At 41.4% G+C, this 13,779-nt stretch overlaps 1 protein-coding gene across 1 annotated transcript; it reads left to right on the forward strand.

The window, feature by feature from the left end:
• Positions 1 to 1,300: 1,300 nt before the first annotated feature.
• vamp3 (vesicle-associated membrane protein 3 (cellubrevin)) lies at positions 1,301 to 12,251 on the forward strand. Its single transcript, XM_012822684.3, has 5 exons — positions 1,301 to 1,443; positions 6,407 to 6,500; positions 9,799 to 9,957; positions 10,798 to 10,849; positions 11,095 to 12,251. Coding segments are annotated over exons 1-5 (324 nt in total). The 5' UTR covers positions 1,301 to 1,441; the 3' UTR covers positions 11,112 to 12,251.
• The last annotated feature ends 1,528 nt before the right edge of the window (positions 12,252 to 13,779 follow it).

The following is a 13,779-nucleotide window of genomic DNA, read 5'->3' on the forward strand; positions in this document are numbered from 1 at the left end:
CTTAATAGCTACATTTAACAAATGATGATAATACATACTTTTGTTATATAATTTTAGATTCACTTTTAGAAGACTAAGAAAACATTATTTGCAGGCGATTGGGAAGATGTCGTGGAGGTGTGTGTGTGTGTCCATAAACATTTGAACAGGGGGTGTGGCCGTAGCGTAGTCCAGCACAGGCGTGACATTTTCTCAGTGATTTGTTCTTGAATAAATGTTTGTTCATCGTCGCGATCGTTGTTGTGTTTAGTGAAAGAAATTCAGTCTTACAGGGCAAAATAGCGTTTGAAAGTTGCAATTCCGTTTTCGTGGGGGCGCCAGTAGTGAAGCTCGCCTAGAGCGCCAAATGTGCTAGGGCCGCCCCTGAGTACAGTGTCTCGGTAACTTTTGAAAAATCTAAGCGAGAAAACGCCAAAAGATGTACATTTACATACAAAACACGGCCGTCAGCGGAGTTTCGTCCGCTATCTTTGTTTAGAATTTCCAGTTGGCCGGAGGAAGCTGGCGCACAGATTTATGGGTAAAAGGCTTGCACATTTGCGTCCGTCAGTGTTTCATTTGAGACAACACTAATCAGCGACAGAACGCACTACAGATGTAAGTTCTTAGTGTGACCTACGCACTGTATTGCAGTGTACTTCGTAAAGTGCGCGGTAATAGACAAGGCCTATGATTGTTACTATTTGTTTCACACCAGAGCGAAACCGGAAGTGCTGTTCAACATAGCGGACCTTACACAACGTAAACACTTTACGTGACTCACATCTACGTTTGACTCGTATCGGGCAACGACATCCCCCATTATTTTCTCGTCAGTGATTTGACTCCTCTTATAAGGTCTCTGCCACTAATCAAAACAAAACTGCCCGCCTGCCCTGTGCTATTGCTAGGGTACGCAGTATGCATGTTTGGCGTCCAGGTGGGGGCGCTACTGTCCACCATCCTAAGCAAAAGCCATCTGATGCTTGATTTGGAAGGTGGTTCAGTGTTTGTGAAATAGTTGTGGCACGTTCATAGACAAAATTTTGTAACTGGACCTTTGTTTATCACCACTTACGCACAGTTTACTTTAAACGTTTCACCAAGATGAAGTATAAAAGTGCAGGTCCAGAGTGTTTGATACAGCATAACGCAGGATTATCACCACATTATTTAGACATGGCATGCAAACTTTATCCTATGACTAAAGCTTCCTATTATATTCTCCATAACATGGTAGAAGCCTGAGCTAAGCCATATACCGGTATGCCCTTTACTTTGAAATAAATTTGATAACTAAATATTGTCACTGGCCCTTTAAATTGGCAACATTACGGTCAGGAAAAGAAGGAGTAGCTACCAGTTAGCAAACGTCACTTTGCAAAGACTCATACAGCTTTTACTGTTGTGCTGTTTAACTGGAGTTTTTTTCACCGCCCAACCGCGGCAGTACAACATAATCATGTAAGTGATCTAACTATTTATGGGTAATATCATTAAATGTTAGCTTTAGCTGACGTTTAAGTTAACACAATTGGACCGCCCTGTCGTTTTTTAGCTAGCCAAACTGGGAGAGTTTTTTGGGGATGCCATGATAGCAACGGATAAGAACTTTGAGTCGGCGAAGCAACAAGTTGTCGCCAACTAGCTCGGCATCATTTTAGTCGTCAGGTTTCATTTAAAGCAACTCGTTTAGGATTTGATAACGCCACACATTTGTAATTTTGAGAAAAAACAAGCCAAACACCCTTAGTCTTTGTGAAGTCGAATGCTTAAAATGTTATTTGGAAATGTGTATGCGTGCTACCTAGCTAATTAGTGTTAGCTATTAGGCTACTACTCGAACTTTCACGCCACCTAGCCTGGTTAACGTTAATTGTAGTGGCTTACGTTAGGTTACTGCATCAACAGTGGCTTCTTAGTTAGCTAGCTATAATACTATTATATCGAACAACCTTGCTGGCTAGAGTGATGTGAAAGCAACGTTTAAAAGTTAGCTTACTCTAGCCCAAACGTCACCTCATTTTTGACGTTTTTACTAGTCGGCTATCCTCTTTATTGTTGTAACGTTATCAATTATACGAATCTTAACTGTAGCAGAGGGTGCTTTGATTAAACCAATGTGAATTTGGTGTATTTTGTTCCCTCCTATGCAGTAACATAACGTAAATCACGTTGTCAAATAACTATCAGCAGTTCGACGCTCCCTAGAAAAATGCTAAGGGACATGGCATACTGACTTTTATCATAAGCTCCTAGCATACTGATGTCGTTGTTGTATTATTGCCGGCAAAACAAGAAAGTTCATGAAGTTGCAGAAAGTTCCGTAGACTTGAATGGTCCATCCCAACGTTCGGAGATCCGACATTTAATGTTATTATATGTCTTAGAACGCTGCAGAATGTTCCATTGATTTGAATGGGCCACCCCCACTTTCGGAGGTCTGATTTTTGTTTTATAATGACCGGTGCAAAAAGTTCATTACCGCTGCCATTGGCAAGTAACTAAATAATATTCGCGATTTTGTTATTTTTAGGTACACACAGGGACAAAAAAAGGTTTATTCTTTGTGCTATTGGTGGGGGACTTGCCACGCCGTCCAATTCTCTCACTGTCACATGCCTCCGCTGCGCGTCAGGGTCCTATACATCCTGTCGGGATTTCTTTTTTGATAATGACAAATATATTATCCCTTACTTAACGTTAACTTTACAGGGACTGCTGCTGCATCGTGACAAGAAAGAACAGCTTGGTTACCAGGACGCGTTAGTCCTGTGGTTTAGTCCATGAGGAATTGATACAAAAATAAATTAAACAAAAACTCAGGGTTGACTCTGACCAAAGCCCTTTTCACACCTGACATTAACAAGCGTCTTTTGGCCCGGGGAATAACTATTCTTTAATGGGAAACGAATACATACAACTGGACATAAACCACATTATTGATATGGAATCAAGCCTGTGCTGTAGCTAGTTTTGGGAATTCATGAATTATGAAATCCAAATGGTTGCTACTACAAAAGGCAAATTCCCGGCAAACTTTAAAAAAGAAAAGGAAATCAAAATCATCAAAGCAATTTTGAAAAATGAAAAATTGTGGAACTGTAACTAGTCGGGAAGTACTGGTATGAATTTGCTGGAGCTAGTTAGACAGTATTTATGAGGAGAAAACTAGGGGTGTCTTCATTAGATCAAGATGTAAATGTGATGGCCAAGTTACATTGGAAATACTTAATTAAAGTTGCAAATCATTTTGTGTCACAAAAGTAGTTTTAATACTAGAGATATTTTTCCATATCATTATTAAAAAATGAGTTTTAAAACATTGGGGTACAGTGCAGTGTAGGTGGGGCACTGCCCCTTTGTGCATTTGGTCTTTTCAAATGGAAATAATGTAGGCCTACATGTGTGATCTGATCACAAGTTACTTACCTAGACTATCTGCGTTGACCTGAATGGACCTGTCAAAATCACTGGGCCACCCACATTCACTAGGCATGTAGCCGGGTGGGGGCCGTCAAACACATCATGTGATCACTTTTCCTGCACGGTTTCCTTTTTCCTCAGGAGAGCAGTATAAGCTAAATGGCAGTAAGCCACTATCCTACAGAACAGATTGTCAATCTAACTCAATACCCCAGAGCTCAGCCAAGCACACCATGTTTTATATTAGTGGGTTCCTTGGAAAAAGTACTATGTTCTAGGCTACCAACTGAACATGGTTTGAATGTAGTTGGCAATGAATCAGCCTTTTCAGTGTGTTAAGACTTTTTGCTAGTACAGTTTAAGATGTTTATGCTGGCCTGCCACAAGTATAGATTAATTGAACTAGGTACAGGGTGCATGATATTTAAAAGGTTTACTCTGTAATGTCTGGGTTTGACATAACCTTTGTGTCTGAGCACACCATAGAAATCAGTGCCATGAGCCAGGCAACGGACCCGGGAAGGCAGTGTAGGACCGTGGGATTTATTTATTAGGATACTACTGTCTTATGTGGCAGGAACATTAGTCGGGGAGTCACGAATGGTGAAATATTTATAGCGTTTAAACACATTTGTTAAGCATTTTGAGACTAGAAGGACCACAGAAATGGCCAGTTTACGGTTGCTAGCCAGGTCGTCTTGAAGCTATAGGCTTTTTCTTGGAAAGGCTCAACATTAAGTAACAGCCTGCAACTAAACAAGATTATTACCACAATGGCACTACGAGATAATCAAATTCCATAAATAATTTATTTGGCAGCATCAGCAAAATGTGATTTGGGCGCACAGACCTGCCCCAGCTAGGTGAAGTACTTCTCCTTTTACAGGTTGCTTTCCAACAAACCCAGAGAGCGTTTACTGCGGATGTTTCTGATAAATTACGTCAGCCTTGTAGCAATGGAACAATTTGATTGGCTGGTCTCCATGATGTGTCTGATAGAGAACAAAATGTGACTGGATAAATAATAATTAAGACCTTTGTCAGGTTTTTAATGGCACACACGACACACTGGAACACACACGTGCATATATGGAGGCGACACAGGACACACACACACACACACACACACACACACACACACACGCACACACACACGCAGGTAGGCCTGAGGTCGCGGTGAATTTATTTTCTGCTTTTTCCCATCCTGGACCGTCCTTCCTCAAGGACCCCCCAGGAGCAGTGGGCAGCTTTGCAGCGCCCGGGGACCAAGTGAAGTGAAATGTCCATCTTTGGTCAGACATGAGTTCTGTTATTTTGCATGTTTTTACTGTTGGGGTTCTTAGTGGAGGAAACCCCTTGTGAACACGGGGAGAACATGCAAACTCCACACAGAAAGGCCCGGGAGATAGCCCACCTGTGCACTCTGGGGAGGACCTGCCCCCCAGAGCCAACAGCGCCCCATGCAGGAATCGAACCCATGACCTTCTTGCTGTGAGGCAGCAGTGCAAGCAACTGAGCCACCGCGCTCCATTTCCTCTGGTGGTTAGAGATATTTTCGATATACTGCCCTACTACATTGTGTTCGCACAACATTGTGGTAATATAAGCTTAAAGGGCTACTTATCTGTTTAAAACATTTCTGTCTGTATGAGAAAAAGTTACTATTCCAAGAAGTCTGATGCTTTTAGAAGCTAAATTAGTCTTGAAATGCCCCATTGTTCTATCAGTAATCTGCCTTTAAAGAGATCCCTGTGAAGACCCAAAGTATCTGGTGCAAGTCTACGTTTTTTTTATGGAGGGATGGAAGAAGCTTTTAGCAAGTGGTTGTGGAATTTTGAGCTTGCTCTTGCAGTTGCGCGTTTGTTTGATTAAATGTTTGAATAGCTCAAGAATCAGCATAAACAACCTGGGCAGTCTCGGCACACACTCAACTCTGACGGGTTCAGGCCTGGTGTCGGAGGCCTATGCCTTTTGCAATGAGGGCTTATGCCATCTGTAATTGCAGACGTTCTGTGGGCATGCTTCCTTCCTTTGGCCCCTTGATGGCAGCAGTGAGACATGTTGGGCCCTGCTGTGTGTCAACAGGCAAATGCATGGCTCACTTTTTAGATAACTGACAAGCAATCCATATGTTTTGGACTCACTGTGGTTAGCATGGATGTGGGTGTTAAGAGGCAGTAGAGATGTGTTTAAGCACCTCAGCTGAAGGTGTGAACAACTGATTCTTGGTTGCCATTAAAATAGCTTCCTGTGTATGTGTGCCAGCCCAACCCGCCAGCACTGTGCATGAACAAACAGAATTGTTGCCAGTGAAGCTCAAGACGTGCCTGCTCACCACAGCACAAGGCGACATGCAGCGTTTGCAGGCGCCCACTCCTTTAAAACCTTCGTACCCTCTTTCATAGGCCTCTTCATTTAAGTACAATAGACAGTCATACAGGGAGACCTCAAAGCTGCTGTATAATGCTGCCTTTTAAGTACTTAAAGGCGTTGCTTTTGATTTTCAAGGTATAGAGTGTTTATCTAGCATTGTAGCCTGACCTATCTTATAACTGTTCTTTAGCACTTTGACAACAGGGATTGGAGACAAAAACATATTTTAACCATGTCTAAGCAGTACGTGTCTAGTGCGTAATCTTAATGCGCTGACAACTTGCAGATTGTTTTTCAATAGAATTGTTAATATTCATTTTTGGCGAAGACTACATATACCCTTAGTGATTGTCGAGTCAAACATGTTGTGACCTGCAAAAGAAAAAAGAAAAAAAACGTTTTAACATTTCCTTTTTTTATGTTAGGTAATTTAGAATTATACAAATTTGAGTGTTGATTTCCAAAGACAAACATAAGCTTTTAATAATAAAAGCATTTAAATTTAAATAAGCATTTAACTTTGTTTCTCTTAGCGCAAGCATAAGCTATACTTCTCTTGATGTGTCTAAACACACATCCACTGAGGCGGAAGTGATACGGCTTTAAAGGTGCTCTTGTGTGTGTCCAGGTCAGCTCCAGCTCCAGCTCCAGAGGGATATGGCTCTTCAGGCGCTGCCGGCGGCACCCGCAAGCTCCAGCAGACACAGGCCCAGGTGGACGAGGTGAGTTCCTAGATCACACACAGCAGACACACAGCAGACACAGGCCCAGGTGGACGAGGTGAGTTCCTAGATCACACAAACACACACACACACACACACACACAGCCGACACAGGCCCAGGTGGACGAGGTGATCCCTAGATCACACACACACACAGCAGACACAGGCCCAGGTGGATGAGATGAGTTCCTAGATCACACAAACACACAGTATACACATGCACGCTGCCTACACAGCCTCACACACTCACAGGGTAAGTCCCCATCCCCATCTATCCTTGCTTTGTGCTTTGCTCGCAACGGATACATGACACCATCTCTGCTCAGCTACTATTCTCACTATCTTTAGGCACAAAAGGCTAGGGTTTCTAATTTGGATATAGGAAGGATCTGTTTTGATATACTCTTTAACATGAATCAGCCCTCAAAACAGACTGCCAGGGTTTCTCAGGCAGTCTTAAAAGAATATGTTGGTTAGCTGTAACATTCAAGTCTAAAATAAATTGTGGAGGTATATTATTAATAATAATAATAATAATAATAATAATATAATTAATTAATTAATATATTATTCCACACATATCACACAAAAAAAAGTTGGATGCATTTGTCCAAAGTATGTAACTATATCTGTATATTATGTAGTCATAATTATATATAAAAGCAGTGGTATTGACCGGAAGCTTTTTCATTTGCATCATGAAGTTTAAGTTTGTGGACTCTCGTGCAAAGAGAAAGAGAACAAACCTTGAAGTACATTTTCCAAGGTGCTCAGTATGTTTTAGACAGTATTACATTTAAAACTCAAAATATACAATGTTATCAGAAAACAGGCCCTCATAAGAGCGTTTGTGCAGATGTCCAAAGGTTGTGAGGCCCTCTGATGAATGCCAGAAGTAGGGATGTACATTATTAACGTCTGAATCGGCTGATAAAAACTTAAGAAGTTCATTGTCGCCATCTGCAAATATGAACATTTTTGCCAATGAGCCGGGCCGATAAAGTCTCAGGGATTTCACAAACCTATTCAAGAGGATGCGATTTGCATTTCTTTTTTTTTTTTTCATTTGAAAATGTTAAACTAAATAAATGTGGCATATTTTACAACGTCCGGGTTGAAATGATTTCCTAATTTCTCATGAGTGAATGTCTACATTTGTTAAAGGATTACATTTGGGGAAATATCAAAGGAAATGTTTTCTGTTTGAATCTACAAAAGGTATCACAATAAGAGTAGTAGACACATTCTAGTACAGACTAGACTTGGTGTTCTCTTCAATGAAAGACACAATCTAAATGACGTCTCATTTCTTCTTCCTGTGAGCCTTTACTGTCTCGCCTCTCTTTGTGTGAGACTTGCTCAGCGTATTGGGATGGGAGTAATGAAAAATAGGTGGTTATCTTGGGATAAATTGGGGCCTCGCCTTAACCCTCCCTGTGTGCGCCAGTAGAACGTCAGCCCCGCCGTGAGCTCATAGGCTCCTGCCTCTTATGTAAGCCATCTCCGTGGTTATGTAAGTCACGCATAGGGCCTGTGCATGTGGCCGTCTCCCTCATGCATCTGCAAGGGGGGCGGGACAAGGCTGCTGCAACAGGCTTTGTGGATCACTGAAACATGTGGGTTAAGAGTGTGGCTATGCTGTTTAGTTTTCGTTTCCCTGGTCTCTTGTTATGTAATAATGGAGTCCTATTGTCGTGATTATTCTGGTTTCTTAATGCAAGTTAAGCCTGATCTCCTTAATGGCAACCTTTTTTACCTTTGAAATAATAGCTTCAAAATCATTTTGGTGGTACACTGACTTGTAATACAGAGAATGGCATCTTTTCCACTGCTACAGTACGCCTTGTGCACCTGGTATTGCACTATGGAACTTTGGAATACAGGGCGCAAGAGCTCTACTGAGAACAATGTAATGCTTTATGGCACCACCTCACTCAGCAACATCTAGACCAATCCACTAGCTATAAGAGGAAGCTAGCACAGTATTCTCTGTATGGACATCATGGCAGAGACCTGTCCTGTCTCAGGCTAGCATCCAAATATATTCATATAATATCTCATCAATCTCGCCTAGTTTGCAACCTTGAAAACCTAACTCGGCTAGCTTGTAATAAATTACATTGTCCAATGTATATTAAGCATGTCGCCAACAACATTTTATTAAATCACACATGCTCCACATTCAAATGTTTAGAAAACAATCTATATGGGCTGATCATGTATTTCAGCCAAATTAAAATTTGCCTTTCTTTTTTTTTGTTCTTTGGTTATGTTAGCGTTCATCTGATGTCACAATAAATAAATCTATGCAGAGTCATATTTGTGTCAAATCTTGTAATATTATTCTGCCTTGTCAGTCTACATGCTTCTTTGGCTTCTGCCTTTATCTTTGCCGGTTCCATATCCTTCAAATACAAGTGTACACTGTCCATTAGAGGGGTCTAGAAGCATGATTCGTATTTACGACAGTGGTGTTAAAGTGAGTTACACTACGCTACTTTAGGGGCAGTAATGAGGCTTTAAGGATATGGAACTGATTTGATAAGCATCATCTCACTCACTCAGTCACTTTCACACACTTTTCCCCCTCTTCTCTTTTGTCATATTATTCTTTATCAACAGTTTGCTTCTCTTCCCTTGCTGTAATAATTGTGAAGAGCAGTGGGTTTATCCAGCCCCTAGTGCCCTGAAGTCAGAATGCATTTGTTATACTGAATTATGCTGAAGCTTACCTTACCAGTGTAGCAAGATGGCTGAATATACACCATTTCCTAAAGCTATTTAGGGCTGTATATTCAGCTAAATTAAAAACTGTTAAATCAATGAATTAAGAATTTAATGGTAGACAGGCAGCCATTATTTCTTCTTTTTTAAATGTGTGATATTAAGCATCCCTCTTTCTACTGCTTCTACAGTATACACCTAAAACATACTAAAGAAATTGTTAATTTGGCCAGTGAATGCTAAACTTCAAAAACGTGTAGCCTATAACATAAATGACAATGATGAGTGATTATCTTGGCGTCTTTGTGAATGAACTCTGGGACAGGCGTGTAAGGAGGAGCGTTTATATAGTCGTGAATGGCCCGTATCCTCTCCTAGTTACGCACGCTTTCATTTCCTTTCCCATTCTTTCTTTCTTTCTTTTTTTTTTTTGCTAAATTGATTTCTCTGATGTAACCAGTGTATGGTTGAGGTCACAGTACACCTGGAGCAGGAAACGGAGAGAGATTTATGTGCGTCATTTTTCAAATTCTCTCTCTCTCCTTCTCTCTTTGTCTCTGTCTCTGTCTCTCAGGTGGTGGGCATCATGCGAGTGAATGTGGATAAGGTCCTGGAGCGAGACCAGAAGCTGTCTGAACTGGATGACCGAGCAGACGCCCTCCAGGCCGGGGCCGCTCAGTTTGAGACTAACGCTGCCAAGCTGAAGAGGAAGTTCTGGTGGAAGAACTGCAAGGCAAGGGAGAGGGAGGGGAAGCACATTGTCAACCACTGACACTGTGTTCAAAATATAGACTCTGTGATGTGCTCCACCTAGAATCAAAGTATAGTACATTTTGGCACATGGTGTCTGTCGTGATAGATGCTGCATCTCAGTTTGTTAATGCAGTGCTGTTAATGGTTCACACTGTGGTTTTTTTCATGGGTAAAGTTCATTGAGAAGTGCGCTGACATGAGCATGCTGAATAGTATTAGATATGTCTAGGGTATATATTCCATTAGAAGTATAGTCCATTGTGTAACTTTACCATTAGACTGCATAGACTGTAACATTAGTCTTTTGGGGCCAGTGTGAGGACAACTATTATTCCAGAGAAATCTGCTACAAAGCATGACTGACTTTTAATAGGTCTGGAAATATCCAAAATATGCCATGCTGTTCATTTAAACCAGTTGCCCAGGCATACCCATAAACAATATTTTACAACGTAGGCTTACGCCTGACCCTGCAAGGCTATTTTCACAAAAAGTCTCTGTTTTGTGAGATGAACCCCCTAGCAGCACATCTGCAGACATCGAACCCCATCATTTACCTGTCTGTCAGCCCAGCCAGTCCTCTCTTACAGAGCGATAGAATCTGAATTAAAAAAGACGGGCCGGCCTCAATCATTAATTCATAATACGATTGAAGATGGGATTTTTCAGACCATGAATACACTCTCCCCTAATTTCGGTTCAAGGAGAGTTCCTTTTACCCTACCAATGGAATTAAACATATAAGCCTGAACTAGGTGTCCTCATGCGACATGTTGTAATATGCCATACAATTACAAAAAACTATTGGTCTGTTTTACAGATGTGGGCCATTTTGATAGCTGTGATCGTCATCATACTGGTCATCATTATCGGTAAGTTTTTTTTTAAATGTATTTGTTTATTTTTTTTGGCATAAAGGCTAATTTGTATGATGTGTGTCTGTTTTTATGGTGGATTATTATGCAGTTGTTGGATAAATGAAATCAAGAGTGTGTGACTTGTAGTCTGGAATAGACAAAGAGACAACTGTGTCTGTTTGTATGTCTGTCTATGTATGTGTAAGAGAGAAGTATGTAGAATGTATATAAAATGTGACCACGCTCTGCTTCCTCCTCAGTCTGGTCTCAGTCCTAAAAGACTGGAGAAAGAACCGCTTGACAGAACGCCACAGAGGACTCCGCTGCGGAGCCAAGTGTGACCAGAATGACAGGGAGGTCAACAGTCCCCCAACTAAACTTTAATAACCTGCTGAGTTTCCAAGGGTATTTTGTAAACTATCCTAAATAGATTTTTTTTTTTTTTTTCTCTATGTATCATTTTAATAATTATGATATGAATGTTGCCAAGCAGGTGAATATTGCCTTTTTTCTCTCTTTGGTCTGTATTGCTTATTTATATACTGCTTTTGTAGTTTCACATGGACACTCCTTTCACACGTGGGGTCTGCACAGGGCCCGGCCTGTTTAGGAGGTTTCAGAACAATGAAGAGTGCCTTTGTGTTGGCCTCCAACATGCCTTTTTTACCTACAGTATCACAGCGGGAAGTTAGGTGGTTCATTCAGAATTGTGCTCAAGGACCATAAACAAAACAAAATGATGTTTAAAGCCAAGGGATGTCCAAGGGCTCCCCTCTTTTGCCTTATTAAGTCCCCTAAAAGCCAAGTCCAACCTGGACGTGCCATAACACACCACCAGTGCCTATCAGGAGTCTGACTCCCAATTACACACACATTATACTCAGCCTTATCTAATCACTTCAGCACACACACACACACACACACACACACAGATACCTAACTCCCCACATCACATACTGTAGCGTCACTGCCATGTAAAAATCAGCCTTTCTGCAAAAGCCACCAGTGCCTGTGATGGCCTTTCTGCCCCAAGAATAATGCCCTTCCACATGGCCCACTGGCAGATGCAGGGTTCTGCTGAAACATCTGTTTGGTCTCCAGGTGTAGTGTATCAGCAATAACTTGACATGTTATTTTAATTCAAATTACTTGACAGTTTCACATGTTCACACAGTGTGCTGTTTTTAGCCTTTGCTTAATGAAGTAACTCAATTTGCTGTGGTGCTGTGTGGATTTTAAGAATTGGCCGAATTTCAGTGTACATCTCAGCATTTCATTTCATTTCTTTTGTACATGCCTATGTTCACCACCTTGGAATGTGTGTAAATTGTAAAGAAGTGCAATTCTATTATATATCCTAAAATCTCTCCTGGTGTTGCCATTGTCAGCTAAATAAAATCAAATTTAACGACTGCTACCTCTGGGTCTGTATTAATTCATGTGTTCTAAGAGGTACTCGGCAGCTTCACCCTCAACCAAGTCAGTGAGGTAAACCCCCCTGTCACAATTGTAATGTGGAATTACTTCTGATGTCCTCCCAACTCCACAGTACCTCAGTCAGTGGATGGGTGAAGAGGGAAGCTCTTAAACATCGTTTGGGTGTAAAACTGGCTGACCCAGGGCCGCAAAACACATGAAAACATAGTCATGTTTTAAAATCATTTGCGTGTTTGAGAATAAACGAGTTGAAGGTAACTCTTTGCCTGTTATTGACAAGGGCAGTCAAATTGATTTTGTGCAAGAGGGGCAGAAAGGTGGACACCTGGCACGTACAAACAGTGCTGGCAAATTTGGTTTGGAGATTGTTGGCTAATATCAGAAGATAACATCAAGTTCCACAGCGTATTGTGACTGCTATGAGACCAGACATGGTGTTGTATTCTGAGAGGGTGCATGGTTTACTTGACTGGGTTAAAGATTCCCTCTGAAGATGTGATTGAGGAATTCTTTGAAAGGAAGAAGTGTGGAACGCAGTGGAAGCAAAGACAGTTGTCAGGCTGCTGAAAATGTGGTTGGGGATGAGGTGCTCTGAGACTATTTCGGGTCTTGAATTAACCCAAACTAACACAGAGATATGTGAAATCTTGTGGAGGTGTATCTGTTGTCTCTGGTCTGTTGGCATGTGTCCTAACCCATAATGAGTATGGAGGGAGTGAGACTGGGATGTCAGACACCAGTGTTGAGCCTTCTGGAGGTGTCATGGGCCTGTTTCAACGAAACAGTAACGAAGGTGCCTGCTTTATAACCCCAGAGAAATGCACACAAAGGCGGCTTTGAGGATGTATCCTGCTGCTCAGGTTCTATGGTTAGGCAGTCATCTTGTGTTTAGCAGTAGGGGGCTACAGACAGAGCATATTGTACTGTGAAGGAGGGCCTGTACAGATCCCAGGTACAACATGTGACGCGTTACAATTTTTTTTACGGCACTGAAAGGGTTGAAAATAGCTCAACAATGGAACACATGGACATTGGCAAATGCTGTTGTAAAAGGTGACCAGTTGGTGCATCTGTATGTCATGAAATGGACAGCCAACCTCCTCCAGCCCCCGCCTGTAAGTGTGAGTCTAATTTTAATTTGCTAGTTGTGGACTATTGCATGTTATTTTTAATTGTATGTGATGTGCCATGAAAGGAGCCATTAAATAAAATGTATTATTGATGCCATGCCTTGCCATTTTTGGAAATGACACGCCCTCCTGACGTCAGAACTTGGCATCTGGTATGATAGGAAAATTCGAGTTTCCTGCTAGTAATTACGACTTTGTATATGCTCGGAACGGTAAGTGAAAGCCGTAAATCGACAGAAACCCGTGCTTGTTTTTAAAATAAATAAATAAATCAGGATTTAAATATGATAATACGAAGCAATATTGGCCTTTCGGTTGGTCAGATTGCCTGTCAATCACATTCTTGGCAAAAGGCAAGAGCTAATGGCCATTGCTGCA

The sequence above is a fragment of the Clupea harengus genome, chromosome 5 (genome assembly GCF_900700415.2).
Source record: "Clupea harengus chromosome 5, Ch_v2.0.2, whole genome shotgun sequence".
Taxonomy (NCBI): Eukaryota; Metazoa; Chordata; class Actinopteri; order Clupeiformes; family Clupeidae; genus Clupea; species Clupea harengus.